Genomic DNA, 24,606 nt, shown 5'->3' with positions numbered 1-24,606 from the left:
TTACGGAGGGACATTTGTTCCAAAACTATCCAAATTGATAGCGTTTTGTTCAAAGGGACATCGTAATATCGTAAACAAATCAACATGTTAAAAATGTGATCAACTTGTTCCAAACTTAAATCATTGTACTGAATATTGTTTTTAATACGTTTCGTTACCGCAATCTCATTTTTAGAAATAACGATGTTTTTTTGGATAGCCTACTTTTCAAAAAAATGTCGCCCGTTCTGTTTCTTTATTAAAGTATACATCTCATGCTGTATTAAGGTTTTTTGGTTTACTTTATGTTATGGTTAGTGTCTATTTGTACGAGTGGGAGTGGGTATGGGGTTAAGTAGGGACCGGCGGCTTCTTTTGGTGATCAGTTACGCATTAACCTAATTACTACACAATAAACACGGATTACAAGGAACGGATCTCATTAAAGAAACCAGACTTGAGGTTTCTTATAATGTCTTTTTCTTAAAGGGTTGTTACTTTGCATTCACTCATTTCGTTATATCGATCATAACTGAACCCTTAACCCCCCCCCCCCCCTTTATCTCTCTCCATTCAACAGTAGAATACTTGCTTTAAACAGGGAGGGAAATAAACAATGGCTATATCGATTCCTGACATTTTAATACATGGTACAATTACACATCAAAGATAGGCAACGTTAGTACCAGGAGTAGGTGCTATGGTGAACGGTTGAATTTCATGATTAATATCCGGAATAAATAGCCGGAAGTACACTGCTATACCCATGCATAATGACATCATTACTATGTTGTGACAACATGGCCTGCGAAACATCTATCCGTTTTTCCCTCCAATAACTTTATATATTTTGTTGTTTCTTAATACAAAACCACGAAGCCTTTCTGCGAGTAGTTTGCCAAACTTAATCCTTAACCAAAGTTGATTTCTGGTTTAACAGAGTATTGGAAGGAGGTGAGGCAGCAATGAAGTATGATATGAATAGTACTTGCGTACTTCCCCCTCCCCATCCCCTTCATATCCCCTTCATATCAGACAAAGCATTTGCATTTGTTGTATAAAATGTTCATAATGTCAGTATTCCTTATCGGCCTGGAAGGAACCTTTCGACAAATAATATTGTAACCCCCCTCCTTCCCCCACACTATCAAACACCCCCTAGTTATTCTCTTACTAATATTTGCCGTAATCTCAATATAAAACGCAACGTATCATTCCCAGGCCGATTATTTGCTCTTATCGTTAACAATGTACATGCCGATAAGTCTTCCCACCTGGACCTAAATACAGGTATGGTGTGCCGGACATGATTAATTGCTTGTATCGTTGAAAATGTACATGCCCACAACATTCCAATTAGTCTTCTCACCTGCACCAAAATACTTGTTCCTAAGAAGTCTGTATTGACATTTCTTTGCACATCAGACAATCCCCATTAAATTTAAATTTAATTTAATTCGAGTCGAGATCAAGACTTCTTGTCCAATTTTGTTTTTCAGCTTGATATTGGTCGAACCAGGCGATTTTAACCCTTACAAACTCCAGGGTTCAACATGAACCTCCAAATAAACTAAGTTTAAATATACTACGAATCAGATAGGACCATGAAGGCACTTAAAATCTTCTTTTCACAACTTTAAGCGTGTATGAAGCATGTATTCTATATTTGTGCTGCTTGGAAAACGTTATTCCGTATCATCTGGGTGAGATTTGGATATTTACATATTTATAATTTGTGCTGTCTTATTCTTTATATATGGCAGGCTGCTGCTTTGCCAATAGAACTATATATCACAATGTAAGGCAATATGAGAGACAATATAAGGCAATGGAAGGTGTTTTTGCTTCACGCATATTTCAGAATACCATCGAAAGATTATTTTAAATTTTATAATCTAATTGTTTTGTGATGGAAACCTGCAACAGAATGATTTGAAAGTTAAAAGGAAAATGCCACTTAATACGGGTGATATATCTCTCATTTAAGAAAATTTTAGTTTTTACTTTTTGTAAACAAACCCTACTGTTCCCATTAATTTATCTACTAATTTAGGACGATCATAAATTAGATTTGCTGCTTAAAAAGGGTAATGTCATATTTGTGATACTTTATTAATTACTCTTATTCAGTAGTCTTCTTTTGGTAAATACGTTCAGGTCTGAAATATTTGTATTACTGGAGAACACGATATACATTATACACTTGTCTTCAGTGAAATTCCGTTTGTATATAACAGCCAACCTTTGCGGCATGATTGGCTTCTACCATTGGTAATATTTGCTAATGACTATGAATGATTCGAAAGCCTCGAAATATACTTCAGAGAATGTATATATTTATACTAAAGTATCAGATCATGGATTTAATGTACACACATGATAGTACTGATCAATCGATATATGTTACATGAGCTTACATACTTTACCTTTCACATTCTTTGACTTTAATATTGAAGGAATAGACTCAGCAGGGATAGACTGAGGTAACAGACACCACCTGAACCTAAAAAATAAAGAAGAAAATAATCATGTCAATCATGTGATTTTGAATCAAACGAGATCATTAAAGACTGTTTTATCAACAAACTCCTAACTTTAACACAGAAGAAAATAAGTTTTTATTGTCTATATTTGCTACATCATTATGGAACCGAACATACTTTGTTGTGTACGCGCTCTACGCAATACGTTATAAACTTCAATTGTTATCCCGTTCGAGAAATCCAACAACAATACTGCCTATAATTTGGACTAGTCAAGCGTCATTTAAATGACTGAAAAAGTTTCAATAATATCGAGGGACAAATGTTTAATATATAAATTTAGACAAATATTGAAATATATAGCCGTTCTCCAAACTAATACTACACAATTTTGACTTTCAAATTCAATCGGTTGAAACAGACAGGGTGGCCTGTCCTAAAGTCATAAAAATACCTGCTCGGATTGGGTTGCCTACTGTTATCCTACGTTTGTTCAAAACTAAATTTAAAGTCTATCCTATGTGGTTTCATGGCATGGTTGATATACATTGCGTTAAATACATTTTATTATGATTGGAGAGAAACTGCGACATACTTATTTCTCTTAGTTTTATCAGGTGCGATGATACAGAATTCATTGCTTTTAAATTGATCGAGATATTCCGTTTTGAACGGATTTTCTTAATGCTGATGATATTATAAATCAAAACGAGCTCCGCTGTAAACCGGATATCCACTCAACGTAAAGTGTACCTAATAAGCCATTCAGCTCGTCTCACCTGTTGTGAAACTGTATATAATCGTAAACTAACAGTCGTTTAAAGAGGGGATGAAATGGTTGGGTTTAATGTCTTAGGAAATGGGCCTTCACCTCTCAGAACATTCACAAGCTTTGACGAAAATTATTTTCTACGGGAAGAAGAGGAGGAAATAGTTTTCGAGGGTGATGAAAGTATCAGTGTTTTTCCCAATCAATTGAGCCCCTTTCAGAAAAATAGTAAAACGATTTTGATGGCCGAGACGCGTCGCTGCCGATTGAAGTCCCCGAGCAGAACGATTGAACTATCCTGAACAAAAACTGATCGGTTGAGCATAAACAAAACCACTGTTATTTAAGAATATAATTTGATTTAAATTATCTCGAATGTCGATGACCCTTGCTACTTAACTTCGTAGCGAAGCCTCTAGAACTTTGTTACTTACAGTGCAAGGGAAATTTTACATTCTGTACAGTGCAAGTTCAACCCTATAGTACTAGTAGTGGTAACATGGGGTCTAGACCTAACTAATAGACGTTGTATAACAGGCTAGCCCGTGTAATTGCATTATCCCACCAACTGTTTCGTTAAATTATAACACATTGACAGTTTAACCACAAAAGAAAAATTGTAGATCTAGTATTGATTGTTCTAAAACCAACTGGCTTTAAGTTTTGTGCAATATATTAGGTAACCAATAAAAAAAATTGTCATTAGCTGCATCAATGAGGCCTAAGCTATGGTCATAACAAGTTACTTGGCAATAGCATAGGCATACAGGCACTCGTCAAGTTGTGTATGTGTAGTGTTTTGAACGAATCATGTCCAAAATCTTTGATTTCTGTCATATTTTGGAAAAGCGTGCAGGTGAAATCGTCCTTGTGTTGGAGCAACCTGCAACCACACATCGGCTCGGCATATTTAAAAGTGACGAGATCAATTTACGTAAAAACAAAACTCAAAATCTCAATTACTACAGAGCACTGCAACTACTTGTTCTCAGACGTTCAAGAATGTAAACATATCGTCCCGGAAGTGTGCCAAGTTCCTCGACTGACGTCACACCGCATCACCGTATAAACAACATTTTTAGACAGTTTTGTTACCCTCGATTTTATGATCGTTTATTCTTCAAGGATGCAAGCTTCGTTTGACAAAAATTGGGTATGATTTGAAAGCTACGAGTGTATACAAAACGATGATTCATATAAATATTTCCATTTTACCTCTTTAAGGTCAATTGTATTATTGTAGTGCCCATACGAGCTTCAATATTGGGAATACTATCCCACGCCATTATATACATGGATGACTGGTAAATGCCAGCTAAACATACACTCTCCATAACAATTTCAAATTTACAGGTTAGCTACGCAGGAAAAAAGCCTGACTCAGATTTGCAAAAAATTGTGGCGGCGAGCAGTTAATTCTGCACACGTGAATAAAATAGATCTCCTTGAGTAGCATACTTCTTCAAAACAATGCGTAAAATTCTCTACTTCCCAAATTGAACAAACATGTTACATTTGAACGCATTTGAGTTAACAACATCCTGCCAAAATGTTGCAAGCAACAAATGTTAATCGTATTTATCCGCAACGACTCGGCGTTATCTGTACCACTTCAGCTCTTGCATCATAGGCACTTGTAACGTTAGCATTGCGGCATTGCATTATTAAGTCGTCAAAATGGAAAAAAAAATCTGAAAATTGACGTTTTGAGTTGTTGTATCTCGACAAAACGTTAAGATTCAGATTTTTGTCATTTTGACGACTTGTTGTATCTCGGCAAAACGTCAATTTTCAAAATGTTGTCATTTTGACGAGTTTGTTTCTCTTTCATCACCATGTCCCTTCTACGCTTTCGTAATAGCTAGAGTACTGTTTATACACATTGCACAATAAAGCCTAGCTTTGGACCAAACGCCGACCTTGCTTCTTCGTGACCGAAATCACTTCAAAGGGCTGCGGTAACAAAGACCCCTCCATTGAATATGAACTAACTTTGGCCTTCACCACGCACTACAATGACAAGTTTTTGTATACAAATACTGATGTTCTAGTTAGTTTATAGATTGCGGAAGAACCGTTCTTTAAACTACCGTCAGTCCATTCTATAAAGGTAAGGACACCATCCTTTTGTTGTTAATGCAGTAAAATGTGATAAATGTATATATCTGTTCATGCACCAGTGTACTGTGTGAGATTAGGATCAATTGACAAAAAGTTATTATAGATAATTGTCTTACTCTAAATTCTGATTTATTTTTGTTTTGTGTTCAGTTAATTGTTGTCAATAACATCATGTTTGAAGTCACATAGTCTAGCGTGACTTCTGCCTGATATACTTTATACGTTATATTGAGGAATCGAGATTGCGTGGTCAGTAAACGGTCCATGCTTTGCATCGATTTTGATTAAATACTATTCCAAATGATTCGAAAAATGTTGAAATCTGCTAATATCCATGTGGTCCTTTATTAACATAGTTCAGTTTTATTCAATATAACTGATAGGTGTTTAACTATATCATCCATTAAAGTTAGACGTGTACGATACAATCAGCAAATAATGTTGTATCGATTCCTCAGGACTAACGTTGGTTTTGGCAAGAAAACCGGTGTAACATAAAGCACAAAAAAAAAGCCTTTAAATTATCGGAAATATCAAGTAATTTTATTTAGACCACCTTTTTAAGGGTGATATCTTTTCAAAGTGAATGATAAAATGTGTGATTGTTGTGCCAGATTGCTATCATATTTTGATATCACAAAATTGCAAGTTAGAAACACTTCAAAATATGTTGTATCCATTGCACACATGGTGTGACCCGGGCTCTCATTGGTGTACGCAACTGACACTTGGAATACGATATATAGACAGGGGTGTAAGAATCGTCTACATATGAATGCACATGTTTTGAATACAGGATTGATAAGCAATGGTTCCTTTAAGATTTGAGCGAAGGAACGTTATTCATTGCATTTTCAGAATTTACAACTAAAAATGTTTTATCTATTATTTGATTGGTCAATGGTACGCCAAATCCTCTGCAAACAATTTTCAATATTCGGTGAACACAAATTTTGGATATCAAGAAGAAGCAAACCTCGATCCATTACAGTGATTCAAATCATGTTTTAACATGTTAACCATATAAGAGAAGTTTTCAGGCAATTATTTTATACATTCTGCGGACATTTATGGCATATTTTCTTTGTATTAGGGGAATATCTTTTTTTTTTCATGTACAGGTATACGTTCCATGGTGTAGATTAAAACGGTGCTTCCATTGGCACGTAATTCTATCGACGAAAATTGCATTAATCCGGACGTCGTCAGAAACTGCACAACCATGGACGATTGCGTGAGGTTTTACTCGGTCATTTATGTGTTACATTCTTTGCATTTTCTTTTTAGTTTGTTTCATGCACACTATTTTTTATATATATACAGTACGTAGATTGCGTTCATTCTTAGTTACTGCTTTCCTTCCATCTGTAGTTCCATTGTTTGAAAGTAAAAACAAGTTAACACAAGTTAACACAAGTTAACAAGTGGTGAGCGTGCAGTTTACTGATTACCACTAGGCATGCGTATTAATAGTATTGTAGCTAAATGTTATGATCAATTCTAAAAACATTTGCACTTTTGCACTGAATTTGCACTAAAAACATTTTGCTTACAATTATCAGCTGTTTTGACTACACAACCATCAATGGCCTTTCACCATCAACAGACCAGCAATTTCTTTTGAAATCATCTCTATTGTTCACTGCTGGTCAGCCTATTCAACAGTGTGACTCAATAGAATATAAATCAGGCAAGCCCACCTGTTGTTGAAATACCTTCACTATTGTACCCTAGTAGATGTTTTTGTATCATGGCAACAACTGGCCAATCAAGAGAGAGTCTGGAAAAAAGCACATGACACAATTATGTATATTCATTCCATGTGCATTCATCTTAGTATAAGGACTTCCCCCTGTAAGCAAGAATTTTCTGCTAGACACATGCAACTGTATATTATAACTCATCTGCACTACATGATGTTTAATCAACTGTAATAACTACCAAGAGGAATTCTCATATAGATTTAATCCATAGGATATCATCTCGCATTGTAAAAACATTCATCGCTTGTGCTATACGAGGAGGAGTTTTAATTTCAAGCATTTTTGTTTTTTGTTTTGATGCGTTTCGTCGGGGCCTCGCGGACGCGGTCCCTTTATTTCCTACACGCGGTGTGACACCGATCAAATGAAATTCTTTTGTATATATTTAATGCGTGATAATTATATGGACATCGTGCCTCCGCGTTCCAGATGAGTTACTTTGTTGGATTCCCACATCCGATACTATCTTAGCAGTTCCAATGAAGAGTCATTCATCAAGTTACTGGTGAGCTTATGTACTTATATTTTATGTTAGGAATTCATTACACAAATACCAACAATAAAATGAACTTTTTCAACCTGCTCTATTTACTGATGTTGCTGTTAAAGTGTCATGTATATCATTATAATTATTGAAACGTATTATATCATCGCTCAAAGATAATGAGTCAATTCGATAATTTATTATGGGTATAGTCTAAGTTACCAAATGAATTGTTGCTAAGGTAAACTTTGAATAAGAATGAATATAATTCACTTTTGGGTGGAAAATAGTTGAAAGTTAGGCATAAAAAGGTTACATGAACTAAAACCATGACAGTTTCTACTCTCCCTTCCATTTTCTTTTCCGTTATATAACATTTCTCAGTCATATTCCGTTTTTTTATTGACAGATATAATGAACTAATACAGTCATTTTATAGGAATAATGGAATTGAAAAGTATTGCTCCTCCACCAGAAGTGACATTGTGACACAGCGAGTCATCGTATCAGTTTCCGTCCGTCGGAACATGAGACAGTTGTCAGATTTTTTGGGGAAGTTATAGTCCGGATCTAAATAATAGATCGTCAGAGCGATCACAGGTGTCACTATTCGGGGAGGGGTGGTGAACAATTATGTTTCGTCTCGCGAGTGTGATGGTTGTCGAGGAGACCGTTGCGTTTGTCATCTTGACTTTTTTCGAGGAAAAAAACGAACATTTCAAAGTTTGTCAGGTTGAGGATCCATCCAAGCTGCTAGGTAGAATGATTGTGGCCCGTTTTGACGGGGAGTAAATGGCACTGTATGTGTACATCTACAACGACGTACGATTATGAAAATAATTACAAATGTTACCATCTTTGATTGCAAATTGTAGGCCCAAACATATCATTTCTGCCATATCAGATCATCACTAGCAGTGTGTGTGCAAGAAACTCGATACTGACAGGCTAACTGCGCGTCTTCTTGTCACTTCCGATGTATCCACATTGTGTCTGGAAATTGTGTTTTATCTTGTTCTTTGGTCCTTTATTACAAATAAATTTGATCAAAATAAGTCTTTTTTTAATACTGTAATACTTCAAAATTTCGACTGATTATAAGAGTAAGGTAGGTAATGGAAAGTTTGGGACCCTGTGTTGGGACAAACAAAGGATTTTGTCTGAAAAAGTGCCTACACCTTACATTCACGCTCCATATAATTCGGCAAATTTGATATTAAAAGAACCAATTTCAACAAGTCGAAATACAGATATCATAATATTGGAGGATGCAGGAAGTTGAGAGTAACTGATACTGGCAGAATGGAATTCCTCTTTTTGAACTTTTACCGCTGTTTACCGTTATTACTTTGCACTAGAAAGGAAACAGACATTCTGGGGTGAGGGGGGGGGGCAACACTCGTCAAATTGTGTCAATTCCAACTGGTAAAAAGCTTACCAATGTTTTGGCCAATTATTTGTATTACAGAAGCAGATATCGTAGAAATTTTGGATCAAAGCGTTTGTTCGAACACGTACTTGTATGTTATCAAAAAGGAGAAGTGAAGGAAACCGCAGATTTACTATTTCGGTTAACCGTGAATCCGTACCCCAAAGGAGTAAAACGTCGGTTTTCTGTCCCCTTGCGTATAAATAGAGCCATTAACAATATATTATACACAATGGGTAAACGAAACCAGTTAGAAACTGCTTAGGACCCAATTGATTGTGGAGTTAAAAATCACACCGAAAGTCAATTTCCTTCTCATAATCGCACCAACCCCGCTCCAACTCTCGCCCCACCCCATTCCCTAAAAAAATAACAGGAGCAACTCAATAACATTGTATTTTGGAACACTTTGCTATATCAAGATTATTGAACTCTAATACATGCATTTTCCTCTATTAAACAATTTGAATGTCTAGTCGCCTATTTGGTTTGAGGTTGTCATAAACATAGCAAGCAACTTAGGATACATTGATCTCACTATATTTACTGAAACACAAATATCCATTCATTATTAATTATCTCATTGATTAACAAATATTTACATCGGTACAACACCGTCTATTTAAAATACCGTAGCTCAAATACTACGAATAAACGTAACCGGATAGTGACCGGACTAAACGTGTGTGGTATGACTGAATAGCATGTAGATCATTTTTGCTGTCATAGAGTGTATTTGGAAGGATACTAAACTCTCTATGAATGTGTTTTACAGATAAGTATTTTAGAATTTTAGAATTTTAGAATTTTATTTTAGAATTGCCTTTGATGTTTGAACTGTACAGTATTTTTGTATCACCATAGCTTTAATGTATTTTCTATCCTTTTATAAGTTTTATGGTACCTTTTAGGCGAACTATTTGCTTTTGATTGTTTCCTGTATTTTAAATGTTTCATGTATATTAATTGTTTTAATTCTGGTAAAGCGCTTCGAGCAGCGTTGCTGATGAACATGCTATATAAGTACTATTTTATTATTATTACCATTATTATGATTATTATTATTATTATTATTATATATTATTATGATACGTGTTGATACGATACTCATTGTAATACTCACGTTAGCTCTTTCAACATATGTGACTGTTTTATAAACATCAGAATGTTGACAACATCTGTCTCTGTCATTTTTCTTCCCATCTCTGGAAGTACCACCTTCTTTACTGATGCAGGACATGACAGACGTAGCCCTGAATGTAGGATGACTTCACCAGCATCAATCTTACTGAAGGTCTGGTCCAGATGCAGACAGGAGATGGGAATCTGAAGAAAGGGAAGACAAATGATGGAATTATTACAGTAATGATTTTAGGAAATTTGATGAAGTATTATACACTGATTGATAACCACTCCAAAAGTCGTACATTATTATATCAGTACTGTAATATATCTTTCTCAAAATTTAATTTGTCTAAATGTCATCAGGAGTACTAATCGTAGTTTGAAGAAGTTCCTAAAATAGGACGTAAGCATTGTGCATATTTACAAGGATTTCCGAGGGCAGGGGTGGACAATAATGACAAGGTGGGTTTATATTGCCTGTTACCCACAAAAGTGAACAAAAGAAATATAATCTTGTGTATGGAAGGTTGCGCCATATTGTCATTTTGTGATATGAGTGATAGGGGCAACGTTGTTCTTTGAACTTTGGCACCTCACCTTTAATTACATGACATCAGTAGTCAAACAGACTCACTATATGACGCTATACGCCATACACTTAATAACATATTTTGACGTCATTTCAAGGAAGGGATTTTTTGTTCAGCTCAAGTTATTATCATAATCTGCTTCTTAACTATTACAGTTACACTGATTTGATATAAACAGATTTGTTGTCTTGCTACTTGGAACTTATTTCAAGAAAGGAATAGCATTGGATCAATAAGTCACCCGTTCCCATCATTCCTCAAATATATTATCATTGTAAAATACAAGATAAACACAGGGATCTTTGTTCAGCTCATTTTGACATTGGTTGATTCGTATCGACTTAATTTAATTAGCTGTATATTTTCTATATTGTCTAATTCAAATTATTGTACTGACAAGAATATCAAACTGATGTTATATACTTCTACAAATACATGGTTAGTATTGTTTACGTATGTCTATCGGTCTGGTGCCCTTGAATGACATTTGACCTCTTTGACGCAATACCCAAGTATATAAGTTTAGAGGGTATGGAAATCAAAATTCCCCACCCACAAATCTCTTTATAACGTATACATGCCTTCTGTTTAACTATTTTGCATTTAATTCTGTTTAATTGTCCTTTATGATACTATTTTGGTTTATATTTGGAAAGTTAGTGCTATTAAACTCCTTTATTATATAATGGAAGTCCCTGCTGGGTACATGGAATGAGAGATGCTTTAACTGAGCATACTTGAATACTCATACAGAGCTGTAATATCGTATCTTTAATGTACTTCATCCTTGCTGATGCAGAAGCTCCCAGAGATTCGGCTTAGGACAACATAAATATTCCATCATGTATTTGTTCGTCATTGCGTTTACAAGCCAAGGTGCCACATAAATTCAGACGTGTATGGCAAGCAGTGTGGGACAAACATCGTATAAAGTATCCGCGTATTAATTTGAAACTATACGCGTATTAATTCGAATATATACCCGTGTATATTATTAGCCAATCATAAGGCTTAAATATATCCGCGTATTATTTCGAATATAATCACGTATTAATTTGAATACATATGAGGATTAATTCGAATATATACACGTATAAATTCGAATATATACACGTACTGATTCAAATACATATACGTATTAAATCATGCTGTGGTCTAGACCAAGTACATTTGACCTGGATGTATGTCTGTTAAGACCAACTTTGCAATATCTCGTTTATAGCAACGGGGAGGCTACAATTTGATAACTCTGGAAACTCGTTTGTGAAAGCTAAAAGACATGCCAGTTATTGTCTGATTTAATACGCGTATATATTCAAATTGATACGCGTTTATATTCGTATTAATACAAAGATATATTATGCGGTGTTTGTCCCATATGGCTTGCCATAGACGTGCGCTGTTACCACTACAATGATTATTTTGCCTTTAGACAGTAAATGAAAAGATGAAATTTATTACTGCATACGATTCACACAATATATGTTTGTAAAACATGTTGAAATTTCATTTAATGCGGTTCTGGGATTTCTTTTAGTGTTACACAGCTGATAATGTCTGTGAATAACACAAATATGGTCCACTTTGAGCCTGCCTAAAGTTTAAAGAGTACCTGGCAATGGTTAGTTTACCAAATATTTTCAGATTTGACAAAATGCAATAATTGAAAACTACAAATAATCATTAAAATATATGTTTTAAATAAATTTCAGTAGATAATTAAATAAGGAGACCAGCTCTACAATAATGTGAATAAATAACTGTCACGATACATACAGTGTGGTAAAAACATATTGGATCGGGATAAATCATAATAAAAAACGTGGGGTGAGAGCAATATATATTTGAAATCTTTTTGCTTATTTTGGTTATTATGAAATATTGAAGCACTCAAATGTACTCATTATATGATTTTGTTTCAAAGTATTATAACACATGTCAATATATCAATTTTCTTCCAATCTTAGATTAACACCAGTTCTGGCTATATGGTCGCAAAGATTGTATCGCTCCACTCTCAGTTTGCGGCCGTTTTTCGACAAACCCTTCTGTCTTTACTTGTGAAATGTGACGCAATGTCAGTTTCTGAAATTTTATCGAACAGTTCTTTCAAAATTTGTCTTTACTAGTTACTACTTCAGTTCTTTTTAAAGTTTGATTTAGCAGGTTGTACACTGCTACAGTAAATCATTTTTTTTTGTACATTTTTTCAACACTGTACTATACGCCTACCAGCCTCTATTTTGCGGCTATCCTTTGCCCTGTTTAATACATAGCTCGTAAGTGCTCAAGTTTGAGTTTTTATTCACTAGATATATGGCATTGAGGGAATAATTAATTGATATCCATTGTTTAGAATACTAATTTCATATTATATATATAATCGACGTAATTATCGTTCACTCAATGTGTACCATGAGTTCGTAGTCACATAGCCTACAGAGTGTTTGCTCGTATTAGTTTACTGATTTAATCTATGGTGTGTTCATCGTCCAGTTCTTAGGTGATATCGGTTAGATTAATAACTTAACCGTTTAGTTTACGTGAAGGAACATTTTTCTAGTGGGGTTATTAGATTTCAACCCCGTCTATTCTCATCTCTGTCATACTCAGTCACAGTTATCATATATGCGTCATAACCGGCTTGTTAGCATGTCACTGTTCTGAGTACAATCTGTATTGTATTTATTTCAGTGATTAGTTTCGTAATGTTTTAGTATTAATGTATCATTTATCTCATTTAACAGTTCTGAAGAATAAATACAGAAAGGTAACATCTGTCTGTCTCGTATTATGGTTAGCTGGTAGTCTAGCGGCAGATATCCGATGCACAGGGAGGGCAGCAACTATTTGTTAAATAACACTATTTTGTACATATGAATATTATTAATATATTATAATAGGCCTATTCCGTATAATATGTTCCACACAATTATCCAAAATGGCACTGTTTTCTTTCTCTATTATAATATTATTTTTCATTATTTCTGGTTCCCGACAGTTTGATGTTAAACGGAATCAGTAGCGTGGTTGGATTGCTCCACCCCCATGGATATTTGGTAAACACAGTTTGCATATTATGTTGTATTAGTATCCGCTTACATATGACTATGATTAATATTAGTTATATATTGATAAACAATTAACTGGTAACTCCACCCCATAATATGGGTATTTAAAGTATGGATATAACAATTTGAGTCATCTCACATAGCTTATCATTTCAAGTTAAAAAGATTAAGCGTAGCTACCATAATGTTCTATTGCAGGGTTGCTGTTATTATAAGAACCCGCGGATGTTTAATATTTCTAATTGTTTACATTTGCGTCTGTTAAGATTGAAGTATCTACATCTGAGCTACGAAGACTTTACGTCATGTAGACACTTATCCAAGATGATACACTGTGGTTGGTTGAGAAAGTACTGCATGCATACGGTTGTACATTATCAGACAATAAAACAACATTAGGCACCTTAATGATTGAACATGTTACGTACAGTAGCATAACTGTTTACACATAATTTGCGTCGTTCGTCTCATAAACATGAATTCACATCCGGAATGTGTTAGCCTATCTATTGCAAACTAAGTTTTTGTGTAAACGATGGTCATTAGAAACGATTGCACATGGTGAATGTCTTATTACTAGCAAAGCTGTAATCATTCTTATCAGATAGAGTTTCACTTTCATGTGCATCCAGACTGACCAGTAGCACAAACAGTGCGCTAATGTTCAGCATGAAATCCAAATCATCATATGTTAACGGCTGCCGTTATCGCAATACTACAAGTAGGTTGAATGAATACGTCACACATGGGTAACTACTGGCCCTATTTCCGACCAAGTGATTTTCCACACAAGCTAATGGACGTCATGAACTACAGAAGCTAAGCACTGCCAATCTTTGTGACACTTGAGGTGGGGTGGAGGGTGGGGGTTGTGGCAATTGGAACCAGCTTAGGAATGAGGGGGGTCTGTATGGTTTGGCCCACGGCGATGTATCGTATTCTTAATCCGGTCCGCAATATGATCATGGTTGCCCATAGCTGGACTATGTGTATCAATATATTATCATAAACGACTAACTTTTTCTTAAAAAAAAAAAAACCATTATAAGCCAAAAATCTTTATGAGGAAGATGAAGAAATGAAACATGTATGTTTTATCATGCAAAAATATGATTTAAATAGTCTGTGAGTGGTCAAAAGGGACGTGAAAACACATCGAGTTGTATTAGTTGTAACCCGTTATAAGATCAAGCACATAAAATGCATTTAGGTCCATACGTAACGTTACTGACCCTAACATGAAGTGCTACTATATCCAAACAGTCCAGAAACTACTGATCCCAAACAATGCTGGTGTTACTACCTGAAGTGACGATGCTAATATTACATATACAGATGTAACGATGTTACTACAAATAGATTGAAACTGCTACATATTCCGATACTACTCTACTACTATGGTACTGTTAGAAAGCTGGAGTTTAACCAGCATAAAATGGTTGGTGCTATTGATAAATTCTTCAGCAAACACGTTATTCCAACAGTTTCATAATAAATCAAAATAGCAGTGTTATTTGAATTGCTGAAATAAAATGGTTTTGATACACAATACGATATGCTCAGTGATGATTTGTCATCTCGTCTAATAACATTAATGGTAATTTTACAACGGTTTGTCAGTCTGATATTCGGTTCTATATTGTTGCATTGATATGGTAGCTTACTACAAAGAAGAACAACAGCAGAAAAAAAAGTTTATTTGACAAATAAACCAATCTCAGGAAGTTTGTAAGTACGAAGGCCCGGAAGTGACCCGAGAAAGATGACAGCATCTAATTATATAACTCTTAGCAAAGCATACTTCAATCTTGGTTTATGTATTTGGTGGTTTGTCTAAACTATGTTTATATCTGAACTATCACTGCTTTCTGGAGGAAAAACATTAATTTTAATTTTGAAGCATTGAATTCTGAAAGTCTTAACTTAAATGGAAAAACAGGCTACTCAGTAAACCAACCTATTATTCCAAAAGTCATGACAAATTAAAATTGTACTGCATTTCAAGTAACAGGAATATCGATGATGAATCGTAAAACCTGTTTAACAGCACTTACCATATGCTTCGGAAAAGAGTTTAATCAAAATATTTCGAGAAAATAAAATATTTATGAGATAATTTCATCGAAAAATAAATATGTATATGTCACTTCCGGGACTCCATACTTAAGGCTCTAAAGGAATTCCTCAATTCTGTTTGACATTGTATTAAGATATTTCAACTTTGGTACTGTTTACTACAGTAATGTGCTATATAACACCCGTTGAAAGGTAATACAGTATGCGAAGCACTGCCTCTTTCCTATACTAAATCAATGTCCATCTGTAAGAAATAAAATGGTCCCTTTATAGTTTTTATTGGCCCGCTAGTATGTCCATTTTAATGACAGTACATATATTATCATCAAATTACAAATCAATATCATTCATTGAGCAATATACAGACATCATGTTCACACCAAGTGTTCGTCGCTGAAGGTGAACCAGCTATAGAAAATCTTTGAAGCACAACATCATTCACAGCGTACCATATCAAATCGCCTATATCTCTTTTTTACTGGTTTCTTTTATATATATGTTTTTAAATATTATTGTGAACATACCATTTACACGTACACGTATATCACAGGTAACGAAAATGCAACAGTGCAACTGCGGCGTTATCATAATATTTTAAGGTGGATTGGTGTGCAATGTGCAATCATTTGAACATCTTATCTATCACGGTTTTCATATTTTTTAATTGTTTCACCTAGTTCTAGTAATGAACATAGTTTTAACGCTTTCTTGATGTGCAATAAATTTGAACATCTTATCTATCACGGTTTTCATATTCTTTAATTGTTTCACCTAGTTCTAGTAATGAACATAGTTTTAACGCTTTCTTGATGTGCAATAAATTTGAACATCTTATCTATCACGTTTTTCATATTTTTTAATTGTTTCACCTAGTTCTAGTAATGTACATAGTTTTAACGCTTTCTTGATGTGCAATCATATGAACATCTTATCTATCATGGTTTTCATATTTATTTTTAGTTTGACTTGTGTACTCCTTTTTATAAATATGCTATATTTATACTGGCTTCAATAAATGAAAAAATGAAATGAAATAGAATCTTCCTTTTTTATATATCATATATTTTGTAATATGTTTTTGGGTAAACTGCTTTCATTGTATAAAAGAACTGCTCCTTGGTACTTGTAACACTTTACAAGTCTCATGAAGCGTCCTATGACCATTTCCCTTTCAGTTCATACTATAAATCGGAATAGCATTAAACGGCAAATGTGAACTGATGCTCAGCACGTTTTTCTCAATTGTTACATGATGTAACCTCTCATTGGCAGACACTTTGTTTTTGGTAGTCTATACAAATATGTATGATCGTTAAACTACTCTATTGTCGTTAAGCGAAATCTGAATAACGTTCTTTGAATTCCGATTTATTTTTTTCGAAATACGAATGCAGTTTCTTTTTTAGATTCGTATGCTGTTCTTTGAATTCGGAATGACGCTTTTTGAAATCCAAATGGCTTCAGTATCGTTCGAAATTCGAGAAAAAAATGGAATTTAAACAAGCGGCATTCGCAATTTGATAAACGGCATTCGGATTTCGAAACACAGCTTTCAGAATTATAAAAAAAATAATAATAATAATCCAGTGAACGGTTTTCAAATGGCATTCCGATTTCGTTCTATAGCGATTTCTCTTTCGGTTCATAATATTTCTCAGTATAGCATTATAACGTCAAATGTGAACTGATACTCAGCACGTTTTTCTCCAATGTCCTGGCTATACTTGTTTACATGTTGGCGCCTCTCAAAGGTAGAAACTTTGCTTTTGGTAGTATATAGAAGTAACATACGATTATAAGAAAAACAAGAAGAAGATCCAATATATACGATAATATATATATACATATATATATATTTATATCAAAGATATACAAGCGAATATTTTTAACAAAGACATACTGCTATATTTCAGAGTGGGTATCAATGGGTATCATCAGTGTCCTTAAATAAATTTGTAGATACACATCCATCACCAAGAATATTCCTACCAAAACAAAATAGCTATTAAACTGTCTATTTCTCCCACAGTTCTCAAAAGTGATAGAGGCTTGGAGCCAGTACATGCATTCCTAGAAAACAAGGACCACACAAAACAATTAATATGTTTAAAAAAGACAAAGGTCACACAGGGCCACCTGACCACAAACTGTTGCCCTATAGCAGTAGCAAAAAAGTGAAACTTTAGGGAACTGCTCAATCAACCAAAGTAAGTTATTCATTGTCAAATGAATAAAACAAAATGAGAAAAAGAAAGGAAAAGATCAAATGAATAAAACAAAATTGGAAAATGAATAAAAATGAACAACATAAACAACAACATTAACCAGGTTATGATTTGGTTACACAAACAATCCTTTCTGAGTTATATGACTTCCTCGTCATTCTCAACATGACCAACACCCAAGCCACTCGCTTTGGAAGAAGTAGTGTTCCTCTGTTATGTGTAAACAGAATGTCTTGGGCAATAGCATTTTCATTCTTTCATCATATCTCTGTTCAGCAGCTTCTTTGAGCCGTTTTTCAGCATCTCGTGTCAGACACTGAGACAGCTGTTCTGTCTGCCCGCTTCCAGATCTTCTTCCTTTTGAAAACTTGAGTCCTGATTGTGCCAGAGAAATCTCTGTAGAGGAAGCACCGCAAATATCCTTGTCTTTGGCGCCGATGGGCCTGCACTTACATCTGCAACAAATAAAAACCAAATTTGTTTGGTTGATACAGTATTTTGAATTGCCCTGTCGATCACACTGTGGTTCACATTAATTGCCTACACTGGAACTCAACTGACTAAAAAGCCATTTGATATTATACGTATTTCAGTGTAAGTCTGGAGCCATGAGCTTGGTAGGGCATAGCTACAAACCCACACACTACAAAGTTTGAGAACACATGCAACCCTACTTGACAGGGTTCCCATACTAAAACAAGGCCTCACCATTCATGCATCAAAGTAAAATTAACCAAGCAAGATGCTTTGATATAAAATATTTTATTCAAAATTTGGAGTTCCTTCAAGAAACCTATCTTAGACACCTGCAATGCTGTACTAGGACAGCAAAAATGTAAAACAGCTGATTGGTTTGATGAACATGACCAGGAAATAAAGCTACTTTTACAGGAGAAGCAGAAACTGTATGAGGTGCATCTTTAAAAGCAAACTACACCATCTGATGCCAAGTTCAAGAGCGTTAAGGCCAAGGTTCAACGGGAGATCAGAGAGATGAAGGATAAATGGTGGAGCACAAAAGCTGATGAGTTGCAAGCCTGTGCAGAAAGGCATGACTCTCAAGGCACATATAACATCTTGAAAACTATTTTCAGACCTAAAACAAATGCTGTAATGCCTGTGAAAAATGGAAATGGTAGCTGTCTTCTCACTGATGTTAAATATATCACAAACCGCTGGGAAGAACATTTTTACAAATTACTCAACCAAAAAGGGAATGCACATCCAAATGCTTCAGATCACTTAGAACCCTTTCCAGTTCATGAACTAAATCAAAACATCACAATGGACGAACTGAACAGAGTCATTATGAGCACACGTAATGGTAAAGCTCCTGTTTGCCACCTGAAATATTTAAGTTTGGAGGGCTGCAACTTAGAGAGCGTTTACTCAACCTCTACAATGTTTGCAGGGAAAAGAAACAACTTCCTCAAGACTTCAAGGATGCACTGACTGTCACTATACAAAAGGAAAGGAGACAGAACTGAGTGTGGAAATCACAGGGGAATATCTCTTCTATCAATTGCTGGAAAGATTCTGGCCAAAATCCTCCTAATCAGACTTAAAAGTCATTGCAGAAGCTAGATTGCCTGAGAGCCAGTGTGGATTTTGTGCACAAAGATCTACAGCTGATATGATTTTCACCTTAAGACAATTACAGGAAAAGGCTATCGAACAGCACCAGGAACTGGTTGTAGTGTTTGTGGACTTTTTCAAGGCCATTGACACAGTTGACAGAGCAACCTTGTGGAAAGTACTCATGAAGTTTGGCTGCCCACAACACTTTATCAACATCATCAAAGGATTTCATGAAGATATGACAAGCAGAGTTGCTGTAGCGGGAAACATCTCGGAGGCCTTCAGCATCTGTCATGGTGTTAAGCAAGGCTGCGTCCTGGCACCTACACTCTTCAGTCTTTACTTAAGTGCAGTACTACAGAATATGACTGATGGCCTGTCCAAAGGGGTGTTTATCAAAACAAGATCCGATGGCAAGCTATTCAACCTAGCACGACTACGAGCAAACACCAAGGTACGTGAAGTTTGTGTACGCGAACTCCTTTTCGCTGATGACTCTGCCTTGATCACCAACAATCAATCTGATATGCAGGAAATTGTTGACAGATTCTCAGCAGCTGCTGACTTATTTGGTTTGCAAATAAATTCTACAAAAACAGAACTGCTTTATCAACCAAAGCCTGGCAAAGCTACACAAGAAATAGAGATCACAATCAAAGGAGAAAGACTAACGCAGTCAAATACCTTCACATACCTGGGCAGTACCATATCCAGCAACAACAGTGCAGATGTTGAAGTATCAAAGCATGTACAAGCTGCCTGCAAGTCTTTTGGAGCTCTCTCAAAGCATCTATGGTCAAGACATGAGATCAAATTGACAACCAAGATGAAAATATACAGGACAGTAGTTATGCCATCTCTGTTATATGCTACAGAAACCTTGACACTATACAGCCGTCACATTAAGAAACTGGGCAGTATTCAGATGAACCATCTACGTCAGGTCATGAACATCAAATGGCAGGATAGGGTAGCCAATGTGCAGGTCCTAAAGAGAGCAGGCCTACCAAGCATTGAATCTATGGTCACAGCCTCACAGTTAAGGTGGGCAGGACATGTTCTCAGAATGCCTGAACATCGGTTGCCAAAAAAAGGGTTTCTATGGTGAGCTCTCAGAAGGCAAAAGGCAACAGGGTGGTCAAATCTTGCGTTACAAAGATACCCTGAAACGAAGCTTGGGAAAAGCAAACATCGATGTTGACAGATGGGAATCATTGGCCAGTGATAGGACCAGCTGGAGACTTGCAGTGAGGAACACCATCAAGACCGTGGAAGACAGGAGAAATGAAATGTACAAGCGGCAGCATGATTTACGTCATGGGGCAGTTGATAGTTTTACCTCAGACTATCAATGTATCACCTGCAGGAGAAACTTCCGTTCAAATGCTGGTCTGTCCTCGCACAAGAGGGCCAAGAAATGTTAGTTGATTGCCTGTTGCACCCAACAGTCATCATCGGTAACGATGGACAGTCGAAGAAGGGCATAGCTACAAACCCACACACTACAAAGTTTGAGAACACATGCAACCCTACTTGACAGGATTCCCATGCTAAAAGAAGGCCTCACCATTCATGCATCAAAGTAAAATTAACCAAGCAAGATGCTTTGATATAAAATATTTTATTCAAATTTTTTAAAGAGCTGTAATAAGACTATAGGTGCTACTAAATCGAGTGCCATGCTGATGCTTAATAGCTGGAAACTTACAAATGCCAACTCGCTTTGTTAGGTGTACAAAATACACGTTGAATATTGATAGGCCTAACGTCAGTCTGCCTATCAAACCTACACTGGTGTTGATTTATTTCTTTTTTTTCATGACAAATAAAACATGAAATAAATGGTATCATAAAATAACGGATACCAGTATAAAGTAGCTGTCGATCTCTCCTTCATGGGTGCTACGTTAATCACTTCTAGTCTAAGGCTAACTAGTAGTAGTATAGTATTGAAGAGCCTTGTCCTAAATTTTCATAGTTGGCATTCGTGTCACATGAGAAGTTATGTATACTTTCTTGTCACAGTAATGCTCTTAACATGAGTATTAGTAACAGGCCTAGAATTACCTTCATCGTTCATGCATTGAATCATGGAAGCACCTTCTAGGCAGGGAAACTTGTCACCCTCCGTACTGTTTCATATCTCGGCACATTTGAAGTCGGTTTGCCAACTGTTGGCTGTAAATTTCGTTAGACTTTCAGCCCATCGTTCTCTTGTAATGCAGTACATTATGCAGACTAATTGTAAACACGTACCAACGTTACATACACACAGTCTGTACAGCTGTATCAGCCGACATATCACATGATACAGAATAAGGATTTTGATTAGTTCTTTACTGAAAAATCGCTGCGACAGGAGAAGTCCTAACAACGCAAAGCGGACTAAATGAGTCCGTCTTAAACTGCTGTTTACTCTTAAAATAACACTTCCCGAACCATCCAACATCGAGAATTGTAATTAGCATATGAAAACACACCATAATATTTGGTCAAACCTTGGTACTAAATATGTGCAACGACAGTGAACGATATCGAGCCTGCCCCGATGGACTAGTAGGCTGGCAGGAAGATTACCCAAAAAAGATACCAAAAATCTGCTTTCATTATGCATGTTACTTTTTGATGCAGAATGATTAACAGAGAGGCAAGTTGTCATTGTTTTGTAGATTCCATGTTTTATATTAATTGAAGAATTTGAACAAGGGGCTATGTGAGAAGGTGGTGACCGAACATTTGTTGTCTGAAACAAGTATTATTGACTCACAGTGTCATTAGTACAAGTTCTAAAGACTAACTTTCAGAAGGTTTTAAATCCATAGTGAAACAAACCTTAACACAATTCATACATTTCTTTCCTACGTTTAGATCATACCAGCATGTTGCTGGTGAGAGCATTTGCAATGGTTCTGCGTATATCCTTCTATCTGTCGAAATTTGTTCAAAGTGATCCAATGCGCACATGCAATGACAGATTTTTATGAAACTTGAGCATAATCACCATTGGTGGATGTGCCATCAGGAGTGGTGAACAGTTGTAGGTCAGATGTCTTGTAGAAGTCATTATGAGCTAAAATTTAGAGAGCACTAAGACAGTCTGCTACAGGTTGTACTGTTCAAGTATGGTAGTTTGTTATAATGCTACTTTGAGATTGCTTCCTTTATGGGGTGTTCAGGAATTTTTGGTCAAAGGTCATTCAGGGGTCAGTTTAGGTTATTAAAAACAAATTCAAAGGCTAACCCTCGCTGAAATAGCAATACATTTATTTGTTGATTTGTCCCAATAATCGTTAAGTAGAAGCTCATATATTGAAGCTGTTGTTCAATTAAAACCGGGTTAAACATTCAAAATTCACAAACGGGTTACTGCAAGAGCGATTTGGTCAACAGCTGATATTAACAACCTTATCCTTAAAGTGATTACTTGAATAGTGCCCCTTACTTTTACTTTTTACTTCAATAACCAATATTTATGTTCTGAAACATGAATGTGCCTGTATTGAAAAATAATAGACATTTGAAGGATTTAGCTGATGATCCCAAATAAGTTAAGCTAACTGAATGCCTATTGATTATGTCCTTAAGGGAGTTTGATAAATGGTATAGAATGGCTTAAAACTAAGCTACAAAAGACTTCAGGCTCAATTTTGCTTGTAGATATAGTACATAATGTTGTAGGTACATTTTGTTAGTCTGGATTCAGGTCAGTGTAGTTTATAGCATACCATTAATTAAAAGACTGTACATAATATAGGGAAATGTAATCAAAATAATTACTTTCTAACAACATGTTTATGCTCATACCAGTGAAGTTGGAGTGTTTTAAATCAATCAATATGACCAAAGTTGGTCATAGCTGTTCCTTAAGTAGTGGGTCATGTGGGTGTATGGAAGTTTATGTCAAAGGTCATACAGGAGTCATCTGGGTTCATTGTGTGAAGACACTAGACATGCTTCTCTTAAGGAGAGATATATGTATGATCACCAAAGTGGGCTAAGGTGTTCATTTAGTATTGGGTCATATGGGTGTTCAAATTATGTGGGTAATTATCATCCAGGTTTATTTGGAGTTAGTTGTATAAAATTACCAAAGATGCTTCTCCTACAGTTTGCAATGGATGCTGAAGAATGCTCAGTACAGTGTTACTTGAGTAGTAGTTTGTATATGGTTTAGGAGGTAGAGGTCAAAGGTCATATCGGTCCTTCTGAGAAATTGTATGAACACATTGCAGCTTATATTTCAGCATTAAAGCTTTTTTCTTAAGATATATAACATTTCCTCGTAACTTTCAATTTGATAAATTGTTCAAAAAGATAAATGATTTCATGATTGGTACATTGTTTTAAAAAAATGTTAAGAGATAGACATGATATGAACCACTGCACAACTGGTGATCTAGTTATCTATTATGACAGTGGCTTTGTGCATAATCTGAAATCGGCGCGGTGAGTGCTGTTCTGAATTTATAGATCTATAGCAGGTATGTATTAAACAGGGAGAGCATTACTTTCTTCTACCACTGATATTTACCATCCAGTAAAGCACCTCTGACCATTGATTGTAATTTAAAGTTCTTTATTCTCATTTTTTGTCCTTCTTAACAGTTCTAATGTATTCAAGTTACCTTCTTTTCGTGCATGATTTCTTGTCAACCAGTGGAGACATTTAACTCTTGATTTTGGGCAAAGTAAAGTTGCACACTGTATTTATTGTCATATTACTTTATAGTTATAGCTCAGGGGATTACATCCCACAGTCGCGCATGATAGCTCACAATTCAATAACAGAACACAGATATCCCTAACTTTTGAGTAGATGCACATGCTAGAGCAACAAAATGAACAAAAGTTACAACAATATTCTTAATAACTTGTGCCTGGTTTGTAAATGAACCTTATAGTTCAAGTTCCTT

The 24,606-nt window shown here is 35.6% G+C and overlaps 2 protein-coding genes across 2 annotated transcripts in view; one reads left to right on the top strand and one right to left on the bottom strand.

Moving 5' to 3' along the window:
• The window catches only part of LOC139982139 (uncharacterized), a 272,671-nt gene that overhangs the window by 181,779 nt on the left and 66,286 nt on the right, over positions 1-24,606 (top strand). The gene's annotated exons all lie outside the window — the stretch shown is intronic.
• LOC139982518 (uncharacterized) overlaps positions 10,148-24,606 on the bottom strand; it is a 105,644-nt gene continuing 91,185 nt past the window's right edge. Inside the window, exon 32 of the mRNA XM_071995411.1 lies at positions 10,148-10,354. Coding sequence (XP_071851512.1) covers positions 10,148-10,354 — 207 coding nt within the window. The remainder of the gene's footprint in view (positions 10,355-24,606) is intronic.

The sequence above is a fragment of the Apostichopus japonicus genome, chromosome 16 (assembly GCF_037975245.1).
Source record: "Apostichopus japonicus isolate 1M-3 chromosome 16, ASM3797524v1, whole genome shotgun sequence".
NCBI classification, from domain to species: domain Eukaryota; kingdom Metazoa; phylum Echinodermata; class Holothuroidea; order Aspidochirotida; family Stichopodidae; genus Apostichopus; species Apostichopus japonicus.
The sequence above is the reverse complement of the archived record's forward strand: the minus strand, read 5'-3'. Positions and strand labels throughout refer to the sequence as shown.